The 22,294-nt window shown below is 44.2% G+C and overlaps 2 protein-coding genes across 2 annotated transcripts; one reads left to right on the top strand and one right to left on the bottom strand.

The window, feature by feature from the left end:
* Positions 1–122: 122 nt before the first annotated feature.
* On the bottom strand, positions 123–8,523 carry LOC149372186 (MIT domain-containing protein 1-like). Its single transcript, XM_089566582.1, has 6 exons — positions 8,368–8,523; positions 8,196–8,297; positions 7,978–8,114; positions 7,812–7,898; positions 7,055–7,167; positions 123–338 (listed from the first exon to the last, which is right to left on the bottom strand). The coding sequence occupies exons 1-6, from the start codon at positions 8,510–8,512 to the stop codon at positions 182–184; spliced, it is 741 nt and encodes a 246-aa protein (XP_089422708.1). The 5' UTR covers positions 8,513–8,523; the 3' UTR covers positions 123–181.
* A 244-nt stretch (positions 8,524–8,767) lies between these two features.
* Positions 8,768–15,544, top strand: LOC149372187 (protein THEM6-like). Its single transcript, XM_089585933.1, has 3 exons — positions 8,768–9,109; positions 9,327–9,538; positions 14,475–15,544. The coding sequence occupies exons 1-3, from the start codon at positions 8,965–8,967 to the stop codon at positions 14,739–14,741; spliced, it is 624 nt and encodes a 207-aa protein (XP_089442059.1). The 5' UTR covers positions 8,768–8,964; the 3' UTR covers positions 14,742–15,544.
* Positions 15,545–22,294: the final 6,750 nt, after the last annotated feature.

Consider the following 22,294-nt stretch of genomic DNA (forward strand, 5'->3'; position numbering starts at 1 on the left):
AAGTTCATCATCAAATTTACCATCTCGAGATGAAGCTGTCTATGCAACTCAGTAGCTCAGCATAATGGCTGTCAATGCAAGTATTAAAAATGTACTGAGGCAGCAGGCTATAAAGCCAAAAATCAAGTGTTTGCAAAAATCATACATTTATTACAAAGTACATCCAGAGACACAGGCACTGTCACGTTGTATGAACATAATTTTTGTGAAAAATGTCAACTGTAGTCTCGTGGCATGATCGGAGGTCATGGTCAAAGAAACCAAGGCTGAATTTGTTGGGTGTTGGGCGAAAGTAGTCCAGGCCCCTTCCAATCTTGATGATCCAGCCAGTATCTAACCTGTTTGAGGACAAAACATCCGCATAGCCTGACCAACTGGTGGGCATGTTACATTGGTCAACTATCCTTAATAATGACTGCAACCAAAAACACTGCGAAAATTAGTACTCCTCAAAGAATTCTCAGCAGTAAATGCAAATGCTTCATCTCAAATTAAAATCTCGTGGAACAGTATTGATGAAGCATAGCTTGATGTGCCAGTTGGTGCATGATTACGGAAAAAAAAAAACCGGCAGAAAAGAACGCGTTCACAAGAGGAACGAGCAGACAGGACGGCGCTAGAAAGAACTGAATTTTACACGGTCAAAACTGAAACTGAAAATCATGGAACAGATTTTAGACTTCACGAAATGTTGAGTGGGGCAAAGTGGTAAAGGTTGATACCGGCAGAACAGCATAAAAATAACGTATAAAAAAAATGCAGCACACAGGACAAGCACTGACTGAGAACTGAGGCTTTATTCGCAAAACCTAGCGATTATGATGGAAGACACACAGGCATGACACGTATCATACAGAGTAAAAACCAAACGTGAGCAACACTAAAAAAAATGCCAAGAAACGAAAGCCCCTTATTAGACAGACAACTAGAAGGTTTATTGATGTGGTTTTATTGCTCCTTTATGATATGAAAAGCTTCACCTACTTCCCGCATGGTCTGATCCTTGTTGGCACAACACTGCAGTGCACTTTCTTTGTCTTCATCATTACCTCCCAACCCTAACAGTGAGCCACGAGATAAGACAGCCGGTTGTCAATTGTTAGTGTTTCTGTGCTACTGCGAGGTAATGAAGATGAAAAAGTGCACTGCACTGTTGCACCACACAAAGGACTAACACTCACAAGGATCAGACCATGTGGGAATTGGTTGAAGGAACAACCAAACCACATCAGTAAACCTTCTATATTTGTCTCCCTGACAAGGAGCTCGTGCTACTTGGCTTTTTTTGAGCGTCAAGCACATTGTGTTCAATTTTTGTTTTTTAGTTTGTATCATCACATGTCATGCCTCTGTATCTTCCTTCATAAATGATAGGTTTTGCGAATAAAGCCTTACTTGTGAGCCAACGCTTATCATGTATCTTTTTTCTTTTGGTCTGTAATATTTTTGCACTGTTTTACCACTACAGATTTTAGATGCAGTGTGACCAAACATGCAAATGTAGCAGGTGTTCCGTTTTCAAGCAAGGTGCAATATTGCAACAAAGGCTGAAGTGAAAGCATGCACTGACCATGTAGAAGTATAGTTAGCCTGGTCTAGCTGAGGATGTGACACACTTTAAGGAGAAAATACCACGAAATGCATGGTACACACACAAAAAAAGTACCACTGCAAGTTGTTCTACAATGAATTTTTTTACCTATGGCATTTCACTTCCTGGTAATCTATGTAGCATTAGCAGAAAAAGTTTACAGGACATGAGTGTGCAGAAAAAAACTTCGGAGGAATCGCATAAGCCAGCTGCCTGGAATGTGTCAAGGTACCATGCTATATCCACTGGTAACAGCACCATGTCACTGAGGCTGCAAGGCAGGGCTATCACAATTTTTTTTTTTTCCGAGAACACTCATCCTGTAAACATTTCCTGCCAGTAGTATTCTCTGCTAAGACTAGTGAGTAGCGCTACTTAACTGCCATGATTTCTCGGAAATAAAGAAACCATGTGCAAATAGTGATTTTAACATTTAGGTGGATAATTTTTGCTTGTATAGCTAAATATTTGAAGTCAACATTTTGCAGTTACCAGTTTTATGAAAAACTAATAGAATGATGTTGATAAAACCGGAAATAAAAAAAGGATTGGCTAGTGATGACAGCGCCTCACAACTTGCGAGTCAGGATAGGGTAGGAATTTTATAGAAAAATGAAACATTGTGTATTTTCCTCTTATACCTCTCTCTGCCTGTCGGGCACTCTCGATCCTCATGCAAGCTTGAAGCGCCAATGCTACATGGTATGTTTAAATATCTGTTGAGAAGTTGCTCTCCGGTGTGCATGGTGAAGGCAAATGTGCAATCAATTTACACTGACTGCCAAAACAGTCAAGTCCGGCCTGTTAGAATAGTTCGGAACCACATATTGTAATTACATTTGCAGTGTGCTCATTGCTTTTCTTGCGAGTAGTTTCTGCTGTACCAGTGACAATGAGTCTCGAAAGGAAACCAGATTTCTCTTCATCACTGTCATAGCAGCAACAGTCATACAGGAAGATGAAGCGACAGAAGATACAGCAATAAGCAGCATGCCTGCGGTTTCTACCTTCATTTACATCAGCAGTGGATCATGACGATGGGCTCTTGTGTTTGTAAAGTTAGGTTTCATCTTGCCTTTCAATTAAAATACACAGTGTACATTGCAGCATTATTTCTTCCACTTCTTTTTCACTGGATCACATTGTGAAGGTGAGTGGACCGCTCATTTTTGATGGCACTTGTGAATCACTCTTGAGAGAACCGCGATAAAGCAGAGCAGGGTTGGGCTCAACTGTTAGCGAATATGACAATCTGGTATCACCGGCCTGCACTAAGTTCATCAAGCAATTACTCATCGAGCATTCAAGGTGCCCGTGAGACTAGAATGTTATTTTATGAGTGAACTTGGTACTTGTCCAGTGCACAGGTTTGTTAAAAGCCTTCCTGCTTTCCCTTTGAGAAACCTGTGAAATCACAGATGATGCTTGTGTTGTGACCACTGCAATTCTCAAAAACACCAATAAACCTCTGCCAGTAAAGAAAAAACGGAATCGGTTAAAACTAAAAAATGTTTTTTGGATATATGTTCATGCTACGCCTAAGACCCACTTTTGACGAAAAACTTTCCATTTCCTTTCCTTTCAAAGCACAGAAATAAGCTAGCAGGCACTCAAACAAGCAGTCCAAGATGGGAGAGATGCTCGAGGCTCTGCAGCGTCGGCCACCGAAACGCATCCACCAGCGTCTTCAATGCTGTAGAAATATTTGGCGCAGAAGCTCCGTTCTCGTCGTATCTCCAGCGCATCCCCAATGTTCTAGAAGTTATACTGGCCATACCAATCCCTTCACTCTCAGAGTCCTCCTCACCCAGTGGGCTCTTCACCTCAGCCGCTCTCACACTAAGAGCTCATTCTCAGGGCAAGGAGGCAACCCAGTAGGCACACACAAGAGACTCTGTTCCTGTCCATGTGGCGACAACACTTGGCCCCGCAGTGCAAGCTTTTGCTCCTACAAATCAGAATATCATCAAGATATGGAGAAAACGGTAAATTCCAAGAGATTATGCAAAGGAATACCCCGATTTTGACAATGCTTGGATTCGTCATGTGTCTTCTGCATGTCGCATCACTGACAGCATAAAAGATGGAAAAGAGGATGTTACATTCCAGCTCACAGGCTGTCTGCAGCATTGTGAAGGCTGCGGCAATCGGAGCCTATCGGAACACCATGCGCTGCATTACGTGTTCCTCCATGCACCTCACCCCGCAGCTGGTGGCTCCATCTCCAGTAAGGAAAGAGCACCATGTCCAGATGCAGCGCTCAACTCAGGCATGACCTACAGTGCTCAGGAGACGAGTCGGCCAACGTCATGCTTACGAATGGCAGCGTACCACTTCGCAGCAAGCCTCCACACTGCTGTGTTCGTGTGGACTTTCTCTGCTAGTTTACCCAGTTAATGAAATGCACACTATATTTTTAAAATGCCGTCCCAACCTACAGTTTCAATTACTGCAAGGATTATTTAAAATATAGTCACAACACTGCTCAAATATCCAAAGAACTACTTGTTGTCTTCCTTGGCTCTGAATGGACGAGAGAGCCCCACCTTTCACATTGCTGCAAACAATATCCAGTTCAAGAAGCCTTGTCACAATGGATGCAAGTGTGTTCGTTTAACAGCTACCTTTTCTATCTTGAGTTTGCAAGAACAAGTTTCGCACAATGTTTTTGACAATAGTTTCGTTCTACTCTGCAAGAATAAATAACTTACGAAAATTATTTTAGGCAGAGGTTCGTAAGCGCCATGCCAGAACTCGAATGAAGAATGCATCGAACGTGTCTCACAAAGGAAAGATAATGCCAAAGACGTCGTGCATATCGATTCTGCAAAGCTCTCCTCAAGGCCAGCATCCCCTTCAAGAAGACTGATAGGCCCCTTGGAGAGCTGTTCCGTTGCTTCTGCCCCACAGCCTGCATGATGCCGCCTGCTGCCATGATGTACCACAAGTACTTATCCAACGCATATGTTGAAGACCTGTGTACACTTCGGGAAACATGCAATGGTCATCCCCTTTCTTTGCCTGTCGAGGCACCCAAGCTGCGCGGCTGTCCAACGGTTGACATACTGGTAACCTTCTTTGACTCTGAGGCTCTCCAAAGGAAGACCTTTAAATGACAGACCTTCAATTGCTTCCGCAGTGTAATGCTGTTGCTGATGGTATGCTTGTACAAGTTGTCCTGGGAAAGTTCAACGGCTTTTGAGATGTCTGCGTCCTATGCTCAGACTTGGCGTCATATATGCAAAAGCTGCACGCAGACCTTCGGCTGTCACAAAATGATGACTATGGAGCGCTGCACTTCAAAGTCCCTTGCCACCTCCTGGACATTGCACTCACTGAAGGAATGAAACTGGGTGATTTTCCAATTTTCAAGACTTCGCCATGCGTTTTCCAATTCAGATGAAGAGCTGCCGAAAACTATGTGTAAGTAACATACTGTGCCATTCCTCATGCCTTGCTTGAACAAAAGTGCCTCTCCACAGTTATCCCTTCGAGGTTATGTTTTTTTTTGGAAGTTCTCGCCAACATACTGCAGTATTGGTGCCCAAATGTGCCTTTTTCTTAAAGCAGTGACACCGTCAGACAAAAGAGCAATAAACTCAAAAGCACTTGTCTCAACTTCCGAGTCTTCGCAAGAACGTCTCGTCAAAATGACATTTGTGTACGAGGCAGCTGGCTCGTTACTCAAGGTTATCAAAACGCTTGAGTCAGAGAAGACCTTTGTGTACAAGGTGTGTCCTATCCTTGGCATGAAACTGGTCACCTTGCTAGAAAAGTGGAGCCAGGCACCAGCAGGAAGTTATGGAAGCGTGGTCAGCCCAATCAACACAGTGGAAAATGACCTGAAGATCAAACGCGTGGTATACTACAAGGTGCTCAAAGACAAGCTCTTGTAACGTAGAAAAGAGCAAGAACCAAAACACAGGTATCGCCGCCACAGGCCAAACTCGCAAGTACAAGCGTGATGACGTCATAGGACAAAACAGTGTTGCTAGAACCAATGGTTCTAGCAACACTAGGACACGAGAAGCCACGAATCACTGAGGTGCAGCCAATGCATGCGCAAATCTCCTTGACGTCGCCAGATGGCGCAACGTACCCGGCAGCTATGCGCGCGCCTGCAGCATCAGGACCAATCAGCGCCTGCTCACCGGCGGTAGGCGGGCTCCCAGTATTCCGCTAAAGGTAATAAGGTACACGATATGCTAAAGGTGTCTATTTGCGAGAACTTCATTGACGACTTCGAGAATGGGATCAATCGTAATGTAACGCTGGCAAAACGCCGGTGCAAACGTAAACGAAGCGACGGTAGCGACGGCCGCAATAGCCGATAGATGCCTTCAACGTGCGGCCGGCAGTAGCTTTCTTTTCGGCTGCTGCTAGGCCACACTGCTGGCTGCCAGAAATCACGGAGTCTGCGTTACGTCATGTGCACGTCATGTTTCACGTCACTTAGTCCTGTGTCGTCATAAGAGAATCCCAAGTTTGAATCAGAGCGACGGGAAAAACTTTTTCAACTTCGAATCCAAATTTCTTAGAAATAAATGCACCTTTCGCTGCCGGCCAAGTGGAAACAAAGCCATGAAATGCCAAACTATCGGATTTTGCTTTAAAAAAAATATTAATAGAGCTCTCCTCACTGTCCCTGTAACATGGGCACGGCATATTGTATCCTTGGCTGCTTTCATGACTTGAAGAGTCGCCGCCATTGACCGCTTCTTTTGCAATTAGACAGCACTAGGTACCCGTTACCGCTTTTGATGCTTTACATGCTGCTACGTTCAGCCGCTTATCCTTTTCACGTTAGGCAGCTGCTTAGCATGCCTTGATGCTTTCCCTGCATAACACTTGACCCCTCTTCTTCGGTCCTACCAACGCGTTAGGCCGCCTTCTCACCTTTTTGTGTGATTATATAAAGCAGCCCTTGGTTACATAGACAAGCATTTCTATAGCTTGACTCATCCAGCTCCATTGCACAACCACAACAGCAGTATTGCTGCCCCTAAGCAAATGGAAGTGAAGAACTATCAGGTGAAAGATGACAAAGAAAACGATTCAAAGCACGCAGCATGAGAGGCTACCAAGTAGAGCATGTGGTGCAAGAGTCTGCCGCTATAGGCTAGAGGTATAATGTATTGGAAAATGAAGTTACTTTGTGCCGGCACTGGCTTCAAATGCCGCTCAGGGTATGATATGGAGCATTTTTTGGCTAGATGCTATTCAGATGGAAAATTTAGGAACTGTTTGGAAAGGTTTAGATTTACGTTCAAGTTCATATCCGACCTCAGATTCAGAGCAGTTTCCGGACAATGTTAGCAAATTTGCCGGGAATGGAAGCTAAAAGCATTTCAAGCTTAATATATGCAAAAAGCGATTTATGCGGTGCCTGCAAGTAAATTAATGAACACACACCAAGGCCGCCAACCAAATAAAAAAAAAACTAATGCTGAAAATTCACAATACCGTATCTCTCGGTCATGCAGGGTATCAGAATACTCAGTAGTCAAGGTGATGCCATGGTCTGCAAGGCTTGCCTTGACTTGTGACAATCTCTCAAGCTGAGACTGCTGGTCACGCTGAAAAGAGAGTTTGGAGAAGCACAATCACTCACACAAGAAAAAGACAAAAAACTGTAGCTAAAAAGGAACTCTAGCAATGTCGACGATGAACCACCTAGATGCTGTTCACGCTGTATATCACAAAGAATAGCGAACCTGAGCTGCAGGTTTTTTTAGGCTAGGCCGAAGTTTTACACACACCAATGCTACAAGGAACCAGAAAACGGTTGGTTGGTTTATGGGGTTTAACGTCCCAAAGCGACTCAGGCTATGAGGGTCGCCGCAGTGAAGGGCTCCGGAAATTTCGACCACCCGTGGTTTTTTAACGTGCACTGACATCGCACAGTACACGGGCCTCTAGAATTTCTCCTCCAAAGAAATTCCACCTTTTTGCTCCTACATGGTGTCCATGACCAAGACATCACATGATTACCAGCAATAATCTTACTAGCAATTAATAGCAATGGTTACTAGCAATAATGGTTAATGCAATAACCACATCGTCACAATTAAATTACCTTTAAAATGCATTGTTATTATAATTAACGCTAATTCAATCAATCTTGATATGTCGCAATTAAATTGCTTTTAAAATTCGTTGTTGTTATAGTTAATGCTATTTGTTTGAAACAATCAATCTTGATCCCATCATTAAATCTCACCTGGTCTAGCCCAGTGGTCAGCTTGATCCGCTTCAAACACGGGCACTTTTTCTTCACTAGCTCACACAGACGAACAAAGTTCTGAACCTACCTACAGAAAAGGAACGTGTTATAGGTTTCTTTGCTCGCACAAGGTTTTCAGTTCGGAAAGAAGGTGCACACTTGCCTGGTGAACTGAACGCACGTAAGCGTCGTCAACCTCGACAGACGTCACCATGTTATCCAGTAAGTGACCGAACGTCTGCTCGTAGCTGTGTCCAACAGAGCCGCTTTCTATGTGAATTTGTTCATGGTACGTGCCAGCTGCAAGAAAACGGAACAATGAAAACGCACAAAAACATGCAATCATTACGACAAAGCCCAATCTACTTCAGCGAGACATACCTGCTTTCTCCTTCAAAACTTGCTCCTTAATTTTTTCTGCTCTGTCCATGTACGTCTTCGCCCGATTTCGAAGGTGATCTCGCTTGATATTGTCAGAAGTTTCTGTATTGAAGACAAGCAGTTTGATGACGTGACTGCTCTGCTGTGAGCCGTACTAACAGCCATTACCTACCTTTAATAGCGTCCATAAGCAGCTGTATTCCTTCCTGGTAGCATACCAACGCTGATGTATAACGTGCTGCCTGGTCATGTTCAACGGCTCTTGTTAAAACGCCTACCGCAGCTCTTTCCAGACCCGCGCGACCGGGCGCCGCCATGATGCCTGCCTGGTGACTTGGGGAAGCCTTGCGGTAGATGTGTTCGCGACTCCACGGGACTGCACAAACGTTCAAATAAACTAGAACAAACTCTAAAGAGGCTGACATTATTGAATAAAAAATTTATCATTCTGTAAAACTTTTAAAGTTGTTATTATTTAATGTCCATTTGCAGGTGCTGTCTGTAGCTTGAGCCACCGCATAATTCGCAACATGGGTCCGCAACATTGGTGCTGCGAAGAATGAATCTGAATGAATGGTGGGCAAGTACGAAACAAAATTTCGCGAGCGGCAACGAGTTGCCGTGACTTTCATAGGGACCACGTCCGCGTACTGTTGACAAAGCTGATATACGTTTTCTTGCGCTAACGTAGGTCTTATCTGGCTGCAAGAGCGAAGAAACGAGCGTCACAGTGTGTTTCGTTGAAGTCTAGCAGTTCGTGACTCTAGCAATGGGATTCTACGCAGCGTTTCTGCTGACATTGTATATCTTGTTTGATGTGAACTACTTCGTACAGTACATTGTTCTGATGACAACTGGCTTCCTGAGATGGAGACATTTGAAGCGACCCCTCTTAGAGCCTGATGTCACGACAGGTAAACTATTCTTTGTTTACTTTATGAGGAAGCTCGCGGCTATAAACTACTCCACGGCCAGGATCATTTGCACTTAGTCTGTTGATTTTTAATTAAATGATTTTCGCTCTTTCTTATTTAACATAGCCTGCTGTGCCCTTTCTCTGTAATATCACATTGTATTGAAACTGCTACGTTTTCTTACGTTGTGATTTAGCTTCATGCTCTTCTTTTGCAGGCAGGTGCTCGCTCAGCGACCTCGATCACATGATGCATATGAACAATGCGAAATATCTTCGAGCCTTTGAGTTTGGCCGAGCTGCATTTGGTCTGAAGAATAGATTGTGGCACAAAGCAAAGAAATTAAAGGCACATTTGCTCATCAGTGCACAAGTTGTACGCTACCGGCGACCAGTTACTGTGTTCCAGGCTTTCGAGATACGCTCCAAGGCAAGTTGATCCTGTGTTTTGCTTCATCGTGTGAAACATAATATAACTACAAAACATGCAGCAACGTGCCATAAATTTGGCATGTGTTTTAAATGTGCCCATGCATATGTGCTTTCAGTTTGCAGTATTGTGCAGGGCACCCAGGTAAAGTGTTGTGCATATGGCAGTCCACTTTTAAGCATCTCAGATATTAGCTGTCTCATTTGTTGTATAGCTCTAGTGAAATGCTTGAGTGATTATATTCTAGTGTTGGTTTTCATTCAAACGTCTGCTGAAAGAAATCTAGAGCCATATTAACATTTATAGTCAAATAAAGTTTCTATTCAGTAATCAGCAATATTTAAGGGGAGATGCAGGTCTTGAAATGGTAAGAAAATGCTAAATTTTTTTATTTTTCAATAATGGCATATTCTTGTTCAGTGTACTCCAAAGTACCTACCTACAAAGTTTCAAGATCTTATTCGGCCTCAGACTACCGAAAAAAGATATGTTTGACGTTTCAGAAGCGTTGAAATATTGACCTCAGAGCAAAATGGGGCAGAACCCTGGGCTTCCCACAAATGTGCCCCCGATGGCCGCAGTCGGGCACTCTCCTCAGCATCTCAGTATTATGCACTGCTGTGAAATGTTCCGGGAGCATCTGCATTTTGCCGTTTTCTGAGGCCTCTAAAGTGACCTCCAAATGGCTGGAACGTGCATGCTTTGGCCAGCATGACTAGCCTTACGGAAGTTTTCGTTATGTTTTTTGTAGGGCAATTTCAATTAATCTTATTCCATTAAATTCAGAAGGAACTAAGCTATTTGGCTATGCAGTTTTTTTATGGCTGAGACGAACATATCAAATTTTGTGAACAATAATATCACCTAATTACATTTCATAATTATGGTGCTTCGACGTAACTAACATTTTTATATTGTGGTGTACCTCAATAATGATATATATATAGAAAAACTCTACATGGTAGTTCTTTGGCTGCAGCTCCATTTCAGTCGGAAGCAGAAAAATATTGGAGAAAGTGCTTTAAAGGGGCCACGACAGGGTTGTTCTTCATATGGCAGTTCTGTACATCAGCAATTAATACAAGAGCCTCTAATTCAATTTGCAAAATTTGGATGCCCAGGGCGCGCTGTATATCCGAAAAAATGCGATTGAAGTTGAGACCAGGAAACTCCTCCCACCGGCAGCGACCGCCATATTGGATACTCTCATAACGTCACAAGGGCATACACGGAGCAATGTCGTCTGCTATCGTTGATGCAATGCTGGCAGCGGTCTCTTGTCCCTTGTGCTTTCGCGGGCGATTGCAGTAGCAGCCGTCCCTCATATACGAGTGACTTGCCGCAAAAGCAATAACAGTAACGTAGCTTTTTGGTAGGGTCCGGTCACACTAGGCCGATGCGACGCCGATCGACGGTCGGTGGGCTGGTTGGTACGCAGATGTTGTCCCTGACGCACCCGCTTGTCACGCTGGAACCGACGATGACACCAGCACTACCAACGACCGCATATTGTTGTAGTGCAAAGAGTGAGCTTCGGTGAACTTTTGCCAGATTCTTAAATTTCGATGGACGCCGGACTGCCAGCCCCTTTTGTGACAAGGCCTAGCTAGTCCACAGGAATAGTGGGTGCGATTTCGGCGATTGTGGAGAGTGAATTCACAGCTCTTAGCGCATGCAAATGGCTGTCGAGCATAGTTTTGACTACAGCGACCTCAAAGCGACGACTGCCTACATCGCAGGACAGGCGTGCATTAAGGGAGAGCATGAGAGCATGTGTTAAAGGCTGGCAGCAGTCGTCGGCGTCAACTGTGGACAACAAATTTGGCTGTTTTCATTAATGCAAGTGGTGTCTAAACGCATTTTTAGGTAAAGCGATTTAAAATCAAGTATTGGTGATATCGGAGGAAGCAGATACAATGAGCAAGAAGCGCCGCACGTATGCGAAGCGTTTCCCAAGCAAGCAATAGCAGCATCGGCTCTTATTGCATTGTTATCATAGTGTGTAAATGAGTCAAACTACTATTTCTGAGCAAGAGTAGATAATATTTAAGATATCGAGAGCCCACCTTGCGGCATGCCAATCAAACGAACAGTGTTGTTCGTGCACAACTATGTAAACAACCTGAGCGGAGGGCTGCAGTAATCGTATTCGTCGCATTCCTGGGGGACTTTGCGTACGCACAGTAAATGCTATATGATGCACTATTATCTTGAAGCACTCATTTAAGCGGCGGCGACTATGCGTCGGTACAGGCAATGAAACATTCGAGTCACGTTGGCTTCTGCCAGCGGCTTGGTTCTGCAAAAGGGTTCTATGAGCCGAAAGGAATGTATGTTCTACTTACACACGCACACATGCAGCGAGGAAGCCGTCGCATTTGACATTTTCCTCTGCTCCTTTCATGCCGCAGACTTACTCTAGTGTCACCTTGTGATAATTTGAGTTTAATTATCGACCCTACGAATAGCGTGCAAGAACAACCAGCGACAGAATGCGATGGCCTTCACAGCGCACATCAGCGAAGGCTTGCACGGTACGTGCCGTCTTCCACATACGGGAGCACTTCACTGCTTCTAAGTGCAAATAATAAAGCAGGGGTGCACCGATTTCTGTTTCTTCAATAATCAGAAAACAGGCACCATAAGCAAGTCCGCTTTCCCAAAGATCACTTAACGCGTGTACTAAGCTGTAGTCTTCTCAGAAGAAAACACGGAAAATGCATTTTATTTCACTAAGCTAAAAAAAAAATGTTTCATGCAACCGCTGTCCACGGTGTGCAAGCAAGCAACGCAGCCAACAGAACACAGCAGACGACGTGGGGAGGGTGTGCCCTTGTGACGTCAGTGATCAGAGGTTGCCAGACCAGCAAGCAGCTCGCAAAAGAAACAAAAAAAAATTTGTTTTAAAATTATCTATCGCACAGAATGAACTGAAACTTTGGGGAATCATAGCTTAACATGTTGGGAATTATATGCAATAAGCAGGGTATACGCAAAAATAGGTTATTATGCCCCTTTTAATGACCCATAAGAAACTACCTAATTAGGCTTGTTATTTTTCCATAATATGGGAACTTATTGAGGTATACTGACACTAGGAGAAAGAAACACATATACACACCTAACTTCATAGGTAATAAAAATTTTCATTTTAAGATCAGTGTCTCTCCTTAAGTAGCGTAGTATACATGGTGGGGATAGTTTAAGTAACTAAATTTGTGTAAAGATTGGTTTGGTTTATTAGGGTTCAACATCCCACAGCGACTCAGGCTATGAGGGACGCCGTAGTGAAGGGCTGCGGAAATTTCGGCCACCTGGGGTTCTTTAACATGCAATGATATTGCACAGTAGGTACTAAGGATCATCTCTGCTTGAAAAGTAAACAACATGCTCTGCATTGCCCCCAGTAATCTGAGACAGATGCACCACTTCTCGACATCATTACTATGCTACCATGCTCTTTAGTTCAAACTTTCTGTGTAGCATTTTCTAGGGGCTTCCAAATGTTGCATAAATGAAGAATCTACATATGTAGTATGTATATGCATTGTAAATACACTGAGTAGTAACCGTGGCATTTGTTTTCCTAATCCCGAAACATGGCACACAATGTGTTATTGAATGACATATCTGATTATTTGTACTCTTGAAAGCTACACACACTATAAATTATACAAAGCCATTCTGGGTGGCCTTCCATATGGCTCACATGCTTCTTTCGGATGTACAGCGCAACACGTCGTAATAAAGTAGATGCTTCTTCAATAAGCAATGCTCTGGCGTTAGTTAAAACAAAATCAAACAGCTAGGACACCAAAGCACAGCGGAAACTATGAGGTGTAAAGGAAGTACAGTCTGTTACACTGGCCGCTGCGGTGGCTTATTGGTTATGGTACTCGGCTGCTGACCAGAAAGACGCAGGTTCGATCCCAGCCACGGTGGTCGAAATTCGATGGAGGCGAAATTCTAGAGGTCCGTGTACTGTGCTATGTCAGTGCACGTTAAAGAACCCCAGGTGGTCTAAATTTCCAGAGCCCTTCACTGCGGCGTCCCTGAGTCGCTTTAGGACGTTAAACCCCTATAAACCAAACTAGTTTGTTACTCCAGCATTTTTTACAGGAATAGTGGTATTGGATATTTTCTCCGGAACAAAAACTGTGGCTGTTGCCGTCTATCACTGTCACTTCTTTGTTTTGGAATGCCAAAAAGTTGCTTTTTTTTATTGCATTTTTATACCTTCTTCGAGGTTGTTTCAACGTTCAGACTAGTGTCCTTTTTACAATACATTTTGAAAGGCTGACCTAAGGAATTTTAAAGTTCTCATGTCACCTAAACTTCACTGATAGTTACTTTGCTGAAGGTTAGCTCCAAGAATATGATAATGTAGTGAGGAAAAGTGGGACATCATTAAAAGCATGAATATGCTGAGAAACATGGCTCTTGCATTAGTTCTTGTATTTATATTGCATATCGAGTGCAGACAATTGTTGGTAAGCTTGGGGCATACCGAGAGGTTTGCTGTTCAGACTCAAGTTTTTTGTTGCAGTAAATTTACAACAGTCACTGAAGTTATTAAAATAGAGGCAGGTGTTCAAAATAGCCACGGTAGATTATTATATAAACTTCCACTCATGATCACTGTAGAGGATGGAAGAATGAAAGGATTGCTGTGCAGGTATAGAATGTAAATTTCTGTGCAGGCGTTTATAACTGCTTATCTCTTTTACTTAGTCTCAGTATTTTCTATTTTTTCATGCTTTTTACAAATTATATTTTCTATTTTTATTGATACTAATGCTTACAATTACATTGCTTTTGCAGCGAAATCTTTGCTTAGGCTATTTGGAAATGTGCATTGGGTCAGGGTTTTTTGCAACTGTATCTACGAATATCATGAACTTTGCGCCCCGTTTTTTTTGTGTGTCTTTTACTTTAGATTGTGTACTGGGAAGGTCGAGACATCTACATTGAGCAGGAGTTGATCACGGTCAAAGACAATTTTGTTCGTGCAACATGTGTGGTAAAAATGACACTTGTGAATGGAACATTGGATGACTTGCTAGCATCTCTAAATGTTGATCCATCGTCCAAGCCCACGCCGATGCCTGCTGAAATCCAACACTTCATGGACTACAATCAAGCAAGCAGTGTGAAGCTTAATGCTGAAAGGGATAGGTCACTCAACTTCAAGAGCTCAGAGTAAACGACCCCCTTGCAAACCTAGAGATTTTCACACATGGCCCCTTACGTTAATTTTGGGGCACTTGGATTACGCACAAAGTAATATAAGCTGTGTCCCTGTTTGTTATTAAAATTGAGCATGGTCTCACAGTCATTGCTTCTGTTTGAAGGGTATTTTTTAAATGCTATAATGACTTCTTTATTATAGTCTTCATATGACCGGCTCGTATTAAGAAACTACCGCCCTATATCATTACTTTCGTCTTGCTGCAAGATGATGGAGCATGTTATCGCCACCCGCATTAACGAATTTTTAGAGTGTAATTCGGTGCTAACAAATCACCAACACGGTTTCCGGAAAGGTTACTCTACCGTGATGCAGCTAGTATCCGTAGTTCATTCCTTTGCCTCAGTATTAGATATTAATGGTCAGATTGATGCAATCTTTCTAGATTTTAGCAAGGCGTTTGACATAGTCCCCCACAGCAGCCTAATATTAAAACTACATTCCATTCGCCTCCCGCGTATTCTTATTTCTTGGATAAGTGATTATTTGAATAACCGAAAACAATACGTTGCTCTTGGTGAACAACAATCCGGCTCTCTTCCTGTCACATCTGGTGTGCCCCAAGGAAGCGACCTGGGGCCTTTACTGTTTTTACTGTACATTAATGATATTGTCAATGAAGTTTTGCCCGGTGTTCAGATTAGACTATATGCTGATGACTGTGTGTTATTTCACGAAATCTCCAGTGTTCGTCATCAAATAGACCTGAATAATAGCCTCACTAATATAGTGAACTGGTACAGTCGTTGGGGAATGGCTTTAAAGGGCAACTCCGGCGATTTTTCGATGAGCATCGATTGAAATGAAATTTTAAGCCTGTATTCTTTATGATAGTCTGATGCCTCATGTAAAATTTCGCATCTGAAACTGGCGTAGTTTTTCCGCAAGCGAATTTTGAAAGCAAGCGCTCCTCGACGTGAGCGGCACCCACTGATCGAGCAACTTCTACAGGCCACCCTGTTCTGTGACGTCACTGGCGGGGCGGCGTGTCAAGCTGGCCGGGCGCGCGCTGGCGCTGGCAGTGCAGGGGAAAACTGAAAATTGGTTTTGAGGAAAGTAAATGACGCAGTAATGGACACCCGAACCGCGACGTAAGGAAGGAGTGAAAGAAGAAAGGAAGAAAGAGCTCGGTAGTGGAGCTCTCCGGAATTATTTCGACCACTGTGCAATTTCGCGCCATCTCAACGTGCCTGATGTGATGTGTACGCCAGAGTGATGGGTCACGGCAACTTCTGTTGTGCTGTGGGGTGCACAAATTCTTGATCTGTGACAACGGGCGTGATCTAGCGTAGGTTTCCTAGCGATAAGAACCTTCGCGACAAGTTGATGAGAGCTGTCCGCCGTGTAAACTGGTCTCCGAGGAAGCATTCCCGCTTGTGCTCAGAACATTTCGCGCCAGATTGCTATGAAGACAGCGTGTACTTCAAAGAGAGCTTTGGACTCGCTAAGGCTTCGTTCAACTGGCGCTTGAAGGCATATTCTGTGCCAACGTTATTCTAGTACAACCGTCTATAGCAGCGGCCAGCTCAACGAAGCGTGGCCGTCAAGAAGAAGCGGTATGTTGGATTTTAGAACTATAGCTGGCGTGAACTCACTTCCAATAGCTCGCCGTCGAGACAAAGCTTCGCAAAGAGAGGGCTATTGGTGATGCATGCCCCTGTAAAGACGTTGTGCACCGCGGCAAAGTTCCGGCAGCAGATTCTTTCATCAGGCTGGGTCGGCCGGCGCTGGCCACACGAACAGCTGTCGGCGGGAGCATCTCATTAACTTTAGTTCTGACGACTCTGTCACAAATGCATGCACGAGAAATGACTCAAGTAATCACTTCTCCGAGTTCAGACCGCCTCCGTGCTGCAGGTGACGCGGCCTGTGGTGTGACTCGGCTGGCTCGGGCGGCGGTGGATCATACCTGAAAAGCGACTCGTCCAGTCCAAAATCGTCGAATGAGTCGTCTTCTAAAGACTCGCTGGTCTCGGAAAAGCTGTCCTCCGCGCTTTCAGTCATGTCGACAGCGCGGCTCAGGGTAGTTGTGATATCTTCGGGGACTTCACAGCGCGGCGAACCCGCTCGTGACGTCACAGTCAACACCACACGAAGGCACCTCCCCGGTTTCGGTTTTGCGGTTTCGGTTTCGAGTTTTGCGATTTTTGCTGTTTAAAAATTATTTTACGGTTGCTTTTGAAAACCTTCTATAGTACACATTACAGGAGGTTCTTAGGAAACCAAAACAGCCATTAACTTAAAATGGCTGAAAAATCGCCGGAGTTGCCCTTTAAATCCGGAGAAGACTGTTTCTCTCTGCATTACTCGTAAAAGAAATCCGATAAAACATGCATATATTCTTGGTTCATCCCCGCTTAAGGAAGTCACTTCGGTGAAGTACTTGGGTGTGACAATCACTCATGATCTGTCATGGAACGCCCACATTAACAACATCTGTTCATCTGCGTTCAGAAAACTATGTTTCCTGAGACATAAACTTCGGAATTCCCCTCCCAATGTAAAGCTTCTTAGTTATCTATCTTTGATCAGGCCAAAACTCGAATACGCGTGTGTAGTCTGGGATCCGCATACGGCATCCAACATAAAGAAGATTGAAAAAATACAAAGGAAGGCAGTTAGGTTTGTGTTCTCTAAATTTTCCAAATCTGATTCACCCTCCGAAATAATGCAATTTCATGGTATTCCCCGCCTTGAGTGTCGTCGACAAGCTACTCGTTTAGATTTTCTTTCCCTCTTGCTCAACCGTAAGTTGGGACTTGACCCGTCATTATATCTTTTCCTTCAGCCCGCAAGAAGCACACGCCACTATCACACCAGCCTGTTAACACCATATTTCGCACGCACAAATCTGTTCAAATTTTCTTTTTTTCCGCGCACAATAGCGGACTGGAACTCTCTGCCCCACACAGACCAACACTGACAGATATGACATCAGCCATGCTTTGTAATTGTATGCATGTTTCTTTTTCTTTTCTTTTTTTTCGCCATGTGACTTTTTGTTGCCATGTGATTTTTCTGATTTACTCAGTCTGTACAGTGCCCGTCCTGCTTGGACCTAACCATGGACTGCAGTATGTACATAAATAAAAAAAATAAAAATAAAAAATATCGCACAAAGTATTGTTGATCATCTATTGTACATTCATACTTCATTTTCAAGAGCTCTAATAAACTCACAAGATCTCAAGAGCTCTAATGAGCTGGAAGGGATATAACAGCTGCCACTAATGATTGCTTTGTAGTTAGGAGTGTAGGCTGGTGTGACCTTTATTACATAGGAAATTTTGTTTATTCCAATCAGGCCCCACGCCTGGTTAAACACCCTCCTTTTCCACTGTTCCTCTCACTTTTCCCTATAAGCGATAGTTACCTCGTAGTCGTATATCGGCTTCGAATTTATCACAATTTATTTAACTTCTTGAGAGAAATAGCCTTTGATGTTTATCTGAGTCTATGCACTTGTATTCGTATGTGCTCTATCCACTGGAAATTGTCTCGCTCTCATTAACGGGTCACTTGGATAGCCTTGGTCTCTCGCTTGCGCCCCCTTCCTTTTTTGCCTGTTCATTTTCTTTTTTCTAGCTGCCGGCGAACGTATGGACACACCAGTGGAACCCTGTGGAGAGGGTTACGGTCTCGTTTGATCTCCCGTGTGGATTTACGGCCGAGTCCCCTACCTTTGATGGCGGCCGCTCTTGCTCGCCACCGTAACGAGGCTCGCATTGTGCCAGTGTTACAGCAACCGCCGAGCGAATTGTGGCGGCAACGCGTCTATTCACCGCCTCGTGTAGCCTTGTGAGCGCGCAGAAAACGTACACTTAATCGTTTTGCGTTGCGCTGGCATACTTGCGTAGGCTTCGTGGATCGTGGAACTCCTTGGCTAATTGTGCCACTTCAGACGAAGTGATGGAACACGCCAGCGGACGAAAGGTTCTGCGAAGGTTTTTTTTATTATTTTTATTCGCTGCTAAATTTTATCATTTTCTATGCAGCTTGGATGAAGAGTAGGCCTGCAAGAAGAAATGACTCGATTGGTCGATTTATTCGTCGATTGACGGTTAGTTCCTGAGCTCCAACCACTCCTGCCCCGCCCTCCCCCCATCCCTCCCCCCTTCTCGCGCGTTTAGCCATCCCTAGAGGGTTAGTGCAGACCAGTTCTGACGTCACATCGAAGCGCTTAAGACCATTGCCGGCGTAGTTGCCCACGCTATCGCCGACTAGCCCTTTTCCATAATATTTTTAAAGAGGGTTTTTGCGGCATAGTAACAGCAGTGTTGGCGGACGTCAAAAAAGAGGCAATTCATGTTAACAGTAAATAATTAACAAAATTTTAATACTTAACTTTTTAACTGTTACCGATGGGCACCTCTTTGCAATTAAGAGATTTGTAGCCGGCCCTTAGTAATAGTCATTTCAGTTTTTAGAATTTCGAAAACGCTTTTACCCTCGCCGCTGTGGCTCAACTAATTTGTGCCATTTTTCGCGCCATTCGAAAACCGCGCGCTTAGGGGTGGGCTCAAAGCGACGTGATCAGTTGCTACACTCCGTGGTCCATGCACCACGCGACAATCTCTGCCCTGCTGTGCTCCTCGCCAGTTCGCTGCTTCAGCGCGAGCGGGACAGAGAATGCCACGTTATACGTGCGTCACGGAGTGTCGAGATTTGATTCACGTCGTTTCGCGCCTTCCCGCAAGCGCGCGGTTTTCGAATGGCGCGAAAAATGGCCCAAATTAGTTGAGCCACAGCGGCGAGGGTAGTCGCGTTTTCGGAATTCAGAAAACTGAAATGGCTATTACTAAGGGCTGGCTACAAATCTCTAATTGCAGTCAGGTGCCTATAGGTAACAATTAAAAAGTTAACTATTAAAATTTCGTTAACCGCTTTACTGTTAACATGAATTGCCTGTTTTTTGGCGTCCGCCAACACTGGTATTCCTATGCCGCAAAAAGCTTCTCTTTACCTAAAAAAGCTATTTTGCGGCATAGTAATACCAGTGTTAGTGGCTACTGATCCGGAGTTCCCGGGTTCGAACCTGACCGCAGCTGCCGAGTTTCGGTTGAGGCGATACGCAAAACGTGCGAGCGTGCTGTGCGTTTTCATTGCAGGCTAAAGATCCCCAGGTGGTCTTCTTCCAGAGACCTCCACTACGGCACCTCTTTCTTTCACTCCCTTCTATATCCTTTCCTTTACGGCGCTGTTCGGGTGTCCACCGAGATATGTGAGACAATTACTGCGCTATTTTATTTTCTCAGAAATCAATTTTTCAGTTGTTCACCTCAGAAACACTATATTGAAAATTTCGGTCTCTCTAAACGAAAAACATCCAGTACATCGCTAATTTTGCGATATACGCAAGACACGTAAATGACGTCAATTTTTTTTTTTACATATACAGGGGTTTCACCTAGGACTGCGCAATTTTTAAAAATGGGCTCTTTAAGTTAGAAGGCCGCTTTTTTCGGCATAGCATTGCCAGTGGTGTAGCACATCGGAATACGGCTAAGACATGCTAACTAACAGGTTGTTAGACTAATATTGAATAGATAACTTTTTAACTATTATTTTAGGCTCCTTAATTATTGAAAGGCGTGTAGCCCTCCGTAATTGATATCCATATAAGTTTTTAGAATTTCGAAAACGCGGTTACCCTCGGCGCTGTGGCCCAACAAATTCTGGCTATTTCCGCCAGTTACGTGCACTGTAAAGGTTGCTTTGCCTGGAAGCTTGGCGAAAGCGCGTGTATTTTGGCGCGATGTAGGCAGAATTTGTTGGGCTACAGCGCCGAGAGTAACCGCGTTTTCGAAATTCTAAAAACTGGTATGGATATTAACTACGGTGGGCTACACGCCTCTCAATAATTAAAGAGCCTAACAGTAATAGTTAAAAATATTATTCAGTATTAGTTAACCAGCCTGCTGGCTTATATTTAGCACGTCAGCTGTGTTCTGACGTACTACACCGCTGACAATGATATACCGAAAACGGCGCTCTCATAACTGAAATGCTCATTTTTAAAAATTGTATAAGGAGGTCAAACACCCTGCATATCCTTCTTCCGAGTCTTCTGTACGCCAGAAGGTCTACTTCCACTATGTCGACAGCAACACTCGGCAGACATACTTGACTGCTTACCTGTGAGAATGCTTAAGCATAGAAATGTTCTGAGTCATGCTACGTTGCAGAATGACTGAGTAATGACTACGAGCCATGACTGTACACACATTGTACAAACTCAATACACCTCAAAATCACATTACTTGTAAAGTGCTGAGTCATGCTACATTGCAGAATGATTGAGTCGTGGCTGACTCAGCGAAACCTGCCGCCGCGACGGAAAGACCTGTTTTGAGTCGTCGCTGCGACGAGCGGCGAGGTGTCAACAAGTTGGAAATTTTCGCAGCGACGCGCCGCTCAATCGCTCAGTCGCTTGCTTGTGAACCGGCCTTTACGCATAATGTTTATACAACTGTATACAACTTGCATTATGTTACTGGTCAAATGCTGAGTCATGCTACGTTGCAGAACGATTGAGTTATGCTACGCATACTTCATCGACACCTCACCTTACGTTACTTGTTTGTTTAATTTGTTTATGGGGTTAAACGTCCCAAAGCGACTCAGGCTTATGGGGGACACCGTAGTGAAGGTCTCCGGAAATGTCGACCACCTGCGTTACTTTGTAGAGTGCTGAGTCATGCCACGTTTCAGAATGATTATGAGTCATCGCTATGACAAGGGTACTTCGTACAAACTGCGTTCACCTTACATTACGTTACTTATAAAGTGGTGAGTCACGATATGTTGCGGAATGACTATGAATACAAGCAATGACTTTCATAGGTCATAGTGCGTTAAGTTTCATCATTCATGCTATCGCTTACATGTGTTGTGGCATCGTACACCAGCGTTCCGACATCCTCTGAATTTCGTGCCTTAGACGGCGGAGGCCGGCTTTTGTGCTAATACGACTTATAATAATTTCGCATTGATAACTGGTGTCGACACATTCGTTGCACTTTTGCGTGGGATTACTGCAGCCCTCTTATGAGCGTTACTCCAATGAAGCTCCCAAAAGTGTCGCATTCAAATTACGAAGAAACTGGCATCCTTTGGCGTTTCCTGTGCTGAAGTGAGCGGGGAGTCGCGCAAGACAATTGCGATACGCGTGACGCAACGAGAGCTGCGGCACAGAGCGGGCAGTGCCGGCGTATTCGCTAAGCGGCACTCCTTAGAATTGCATTTATCGGACTCCCGGTTTGGTTTGGTTTATGGGGTTTAACGTCCCAAAGCGACTAAGGCTATGAGAGACGCCGTAGTGGAGGGCTCCGGAAATTTCGACCACCAGGGGTTCTTTAACGTGCACTGACATCGCACAGTACACAGTACTGACATCGCACAGTACTGACATCGCACAGTACTGACATCGCACAGTGGTGGTCACCTTTTCCACCAAGATAAGGTGACCCGGGAGCTGATGGAAGCGTTCTTTATCCGAAAAAACGGCA

The sequence above is a fragment of the Amblyomma mixtum genome, chromosome 1, assembly GCF_055824585.1.
Source record: "Amblyomma mixtum isolate Tamu chromosome 1, ASM5582458v1, whole genome shotgun sequence".
NCBI lineage: Eukaryota > Metazoa > Arthropoda > Arachnida > Ixodida > Ixodidae > Amblyomma > Amblyomma mixtum.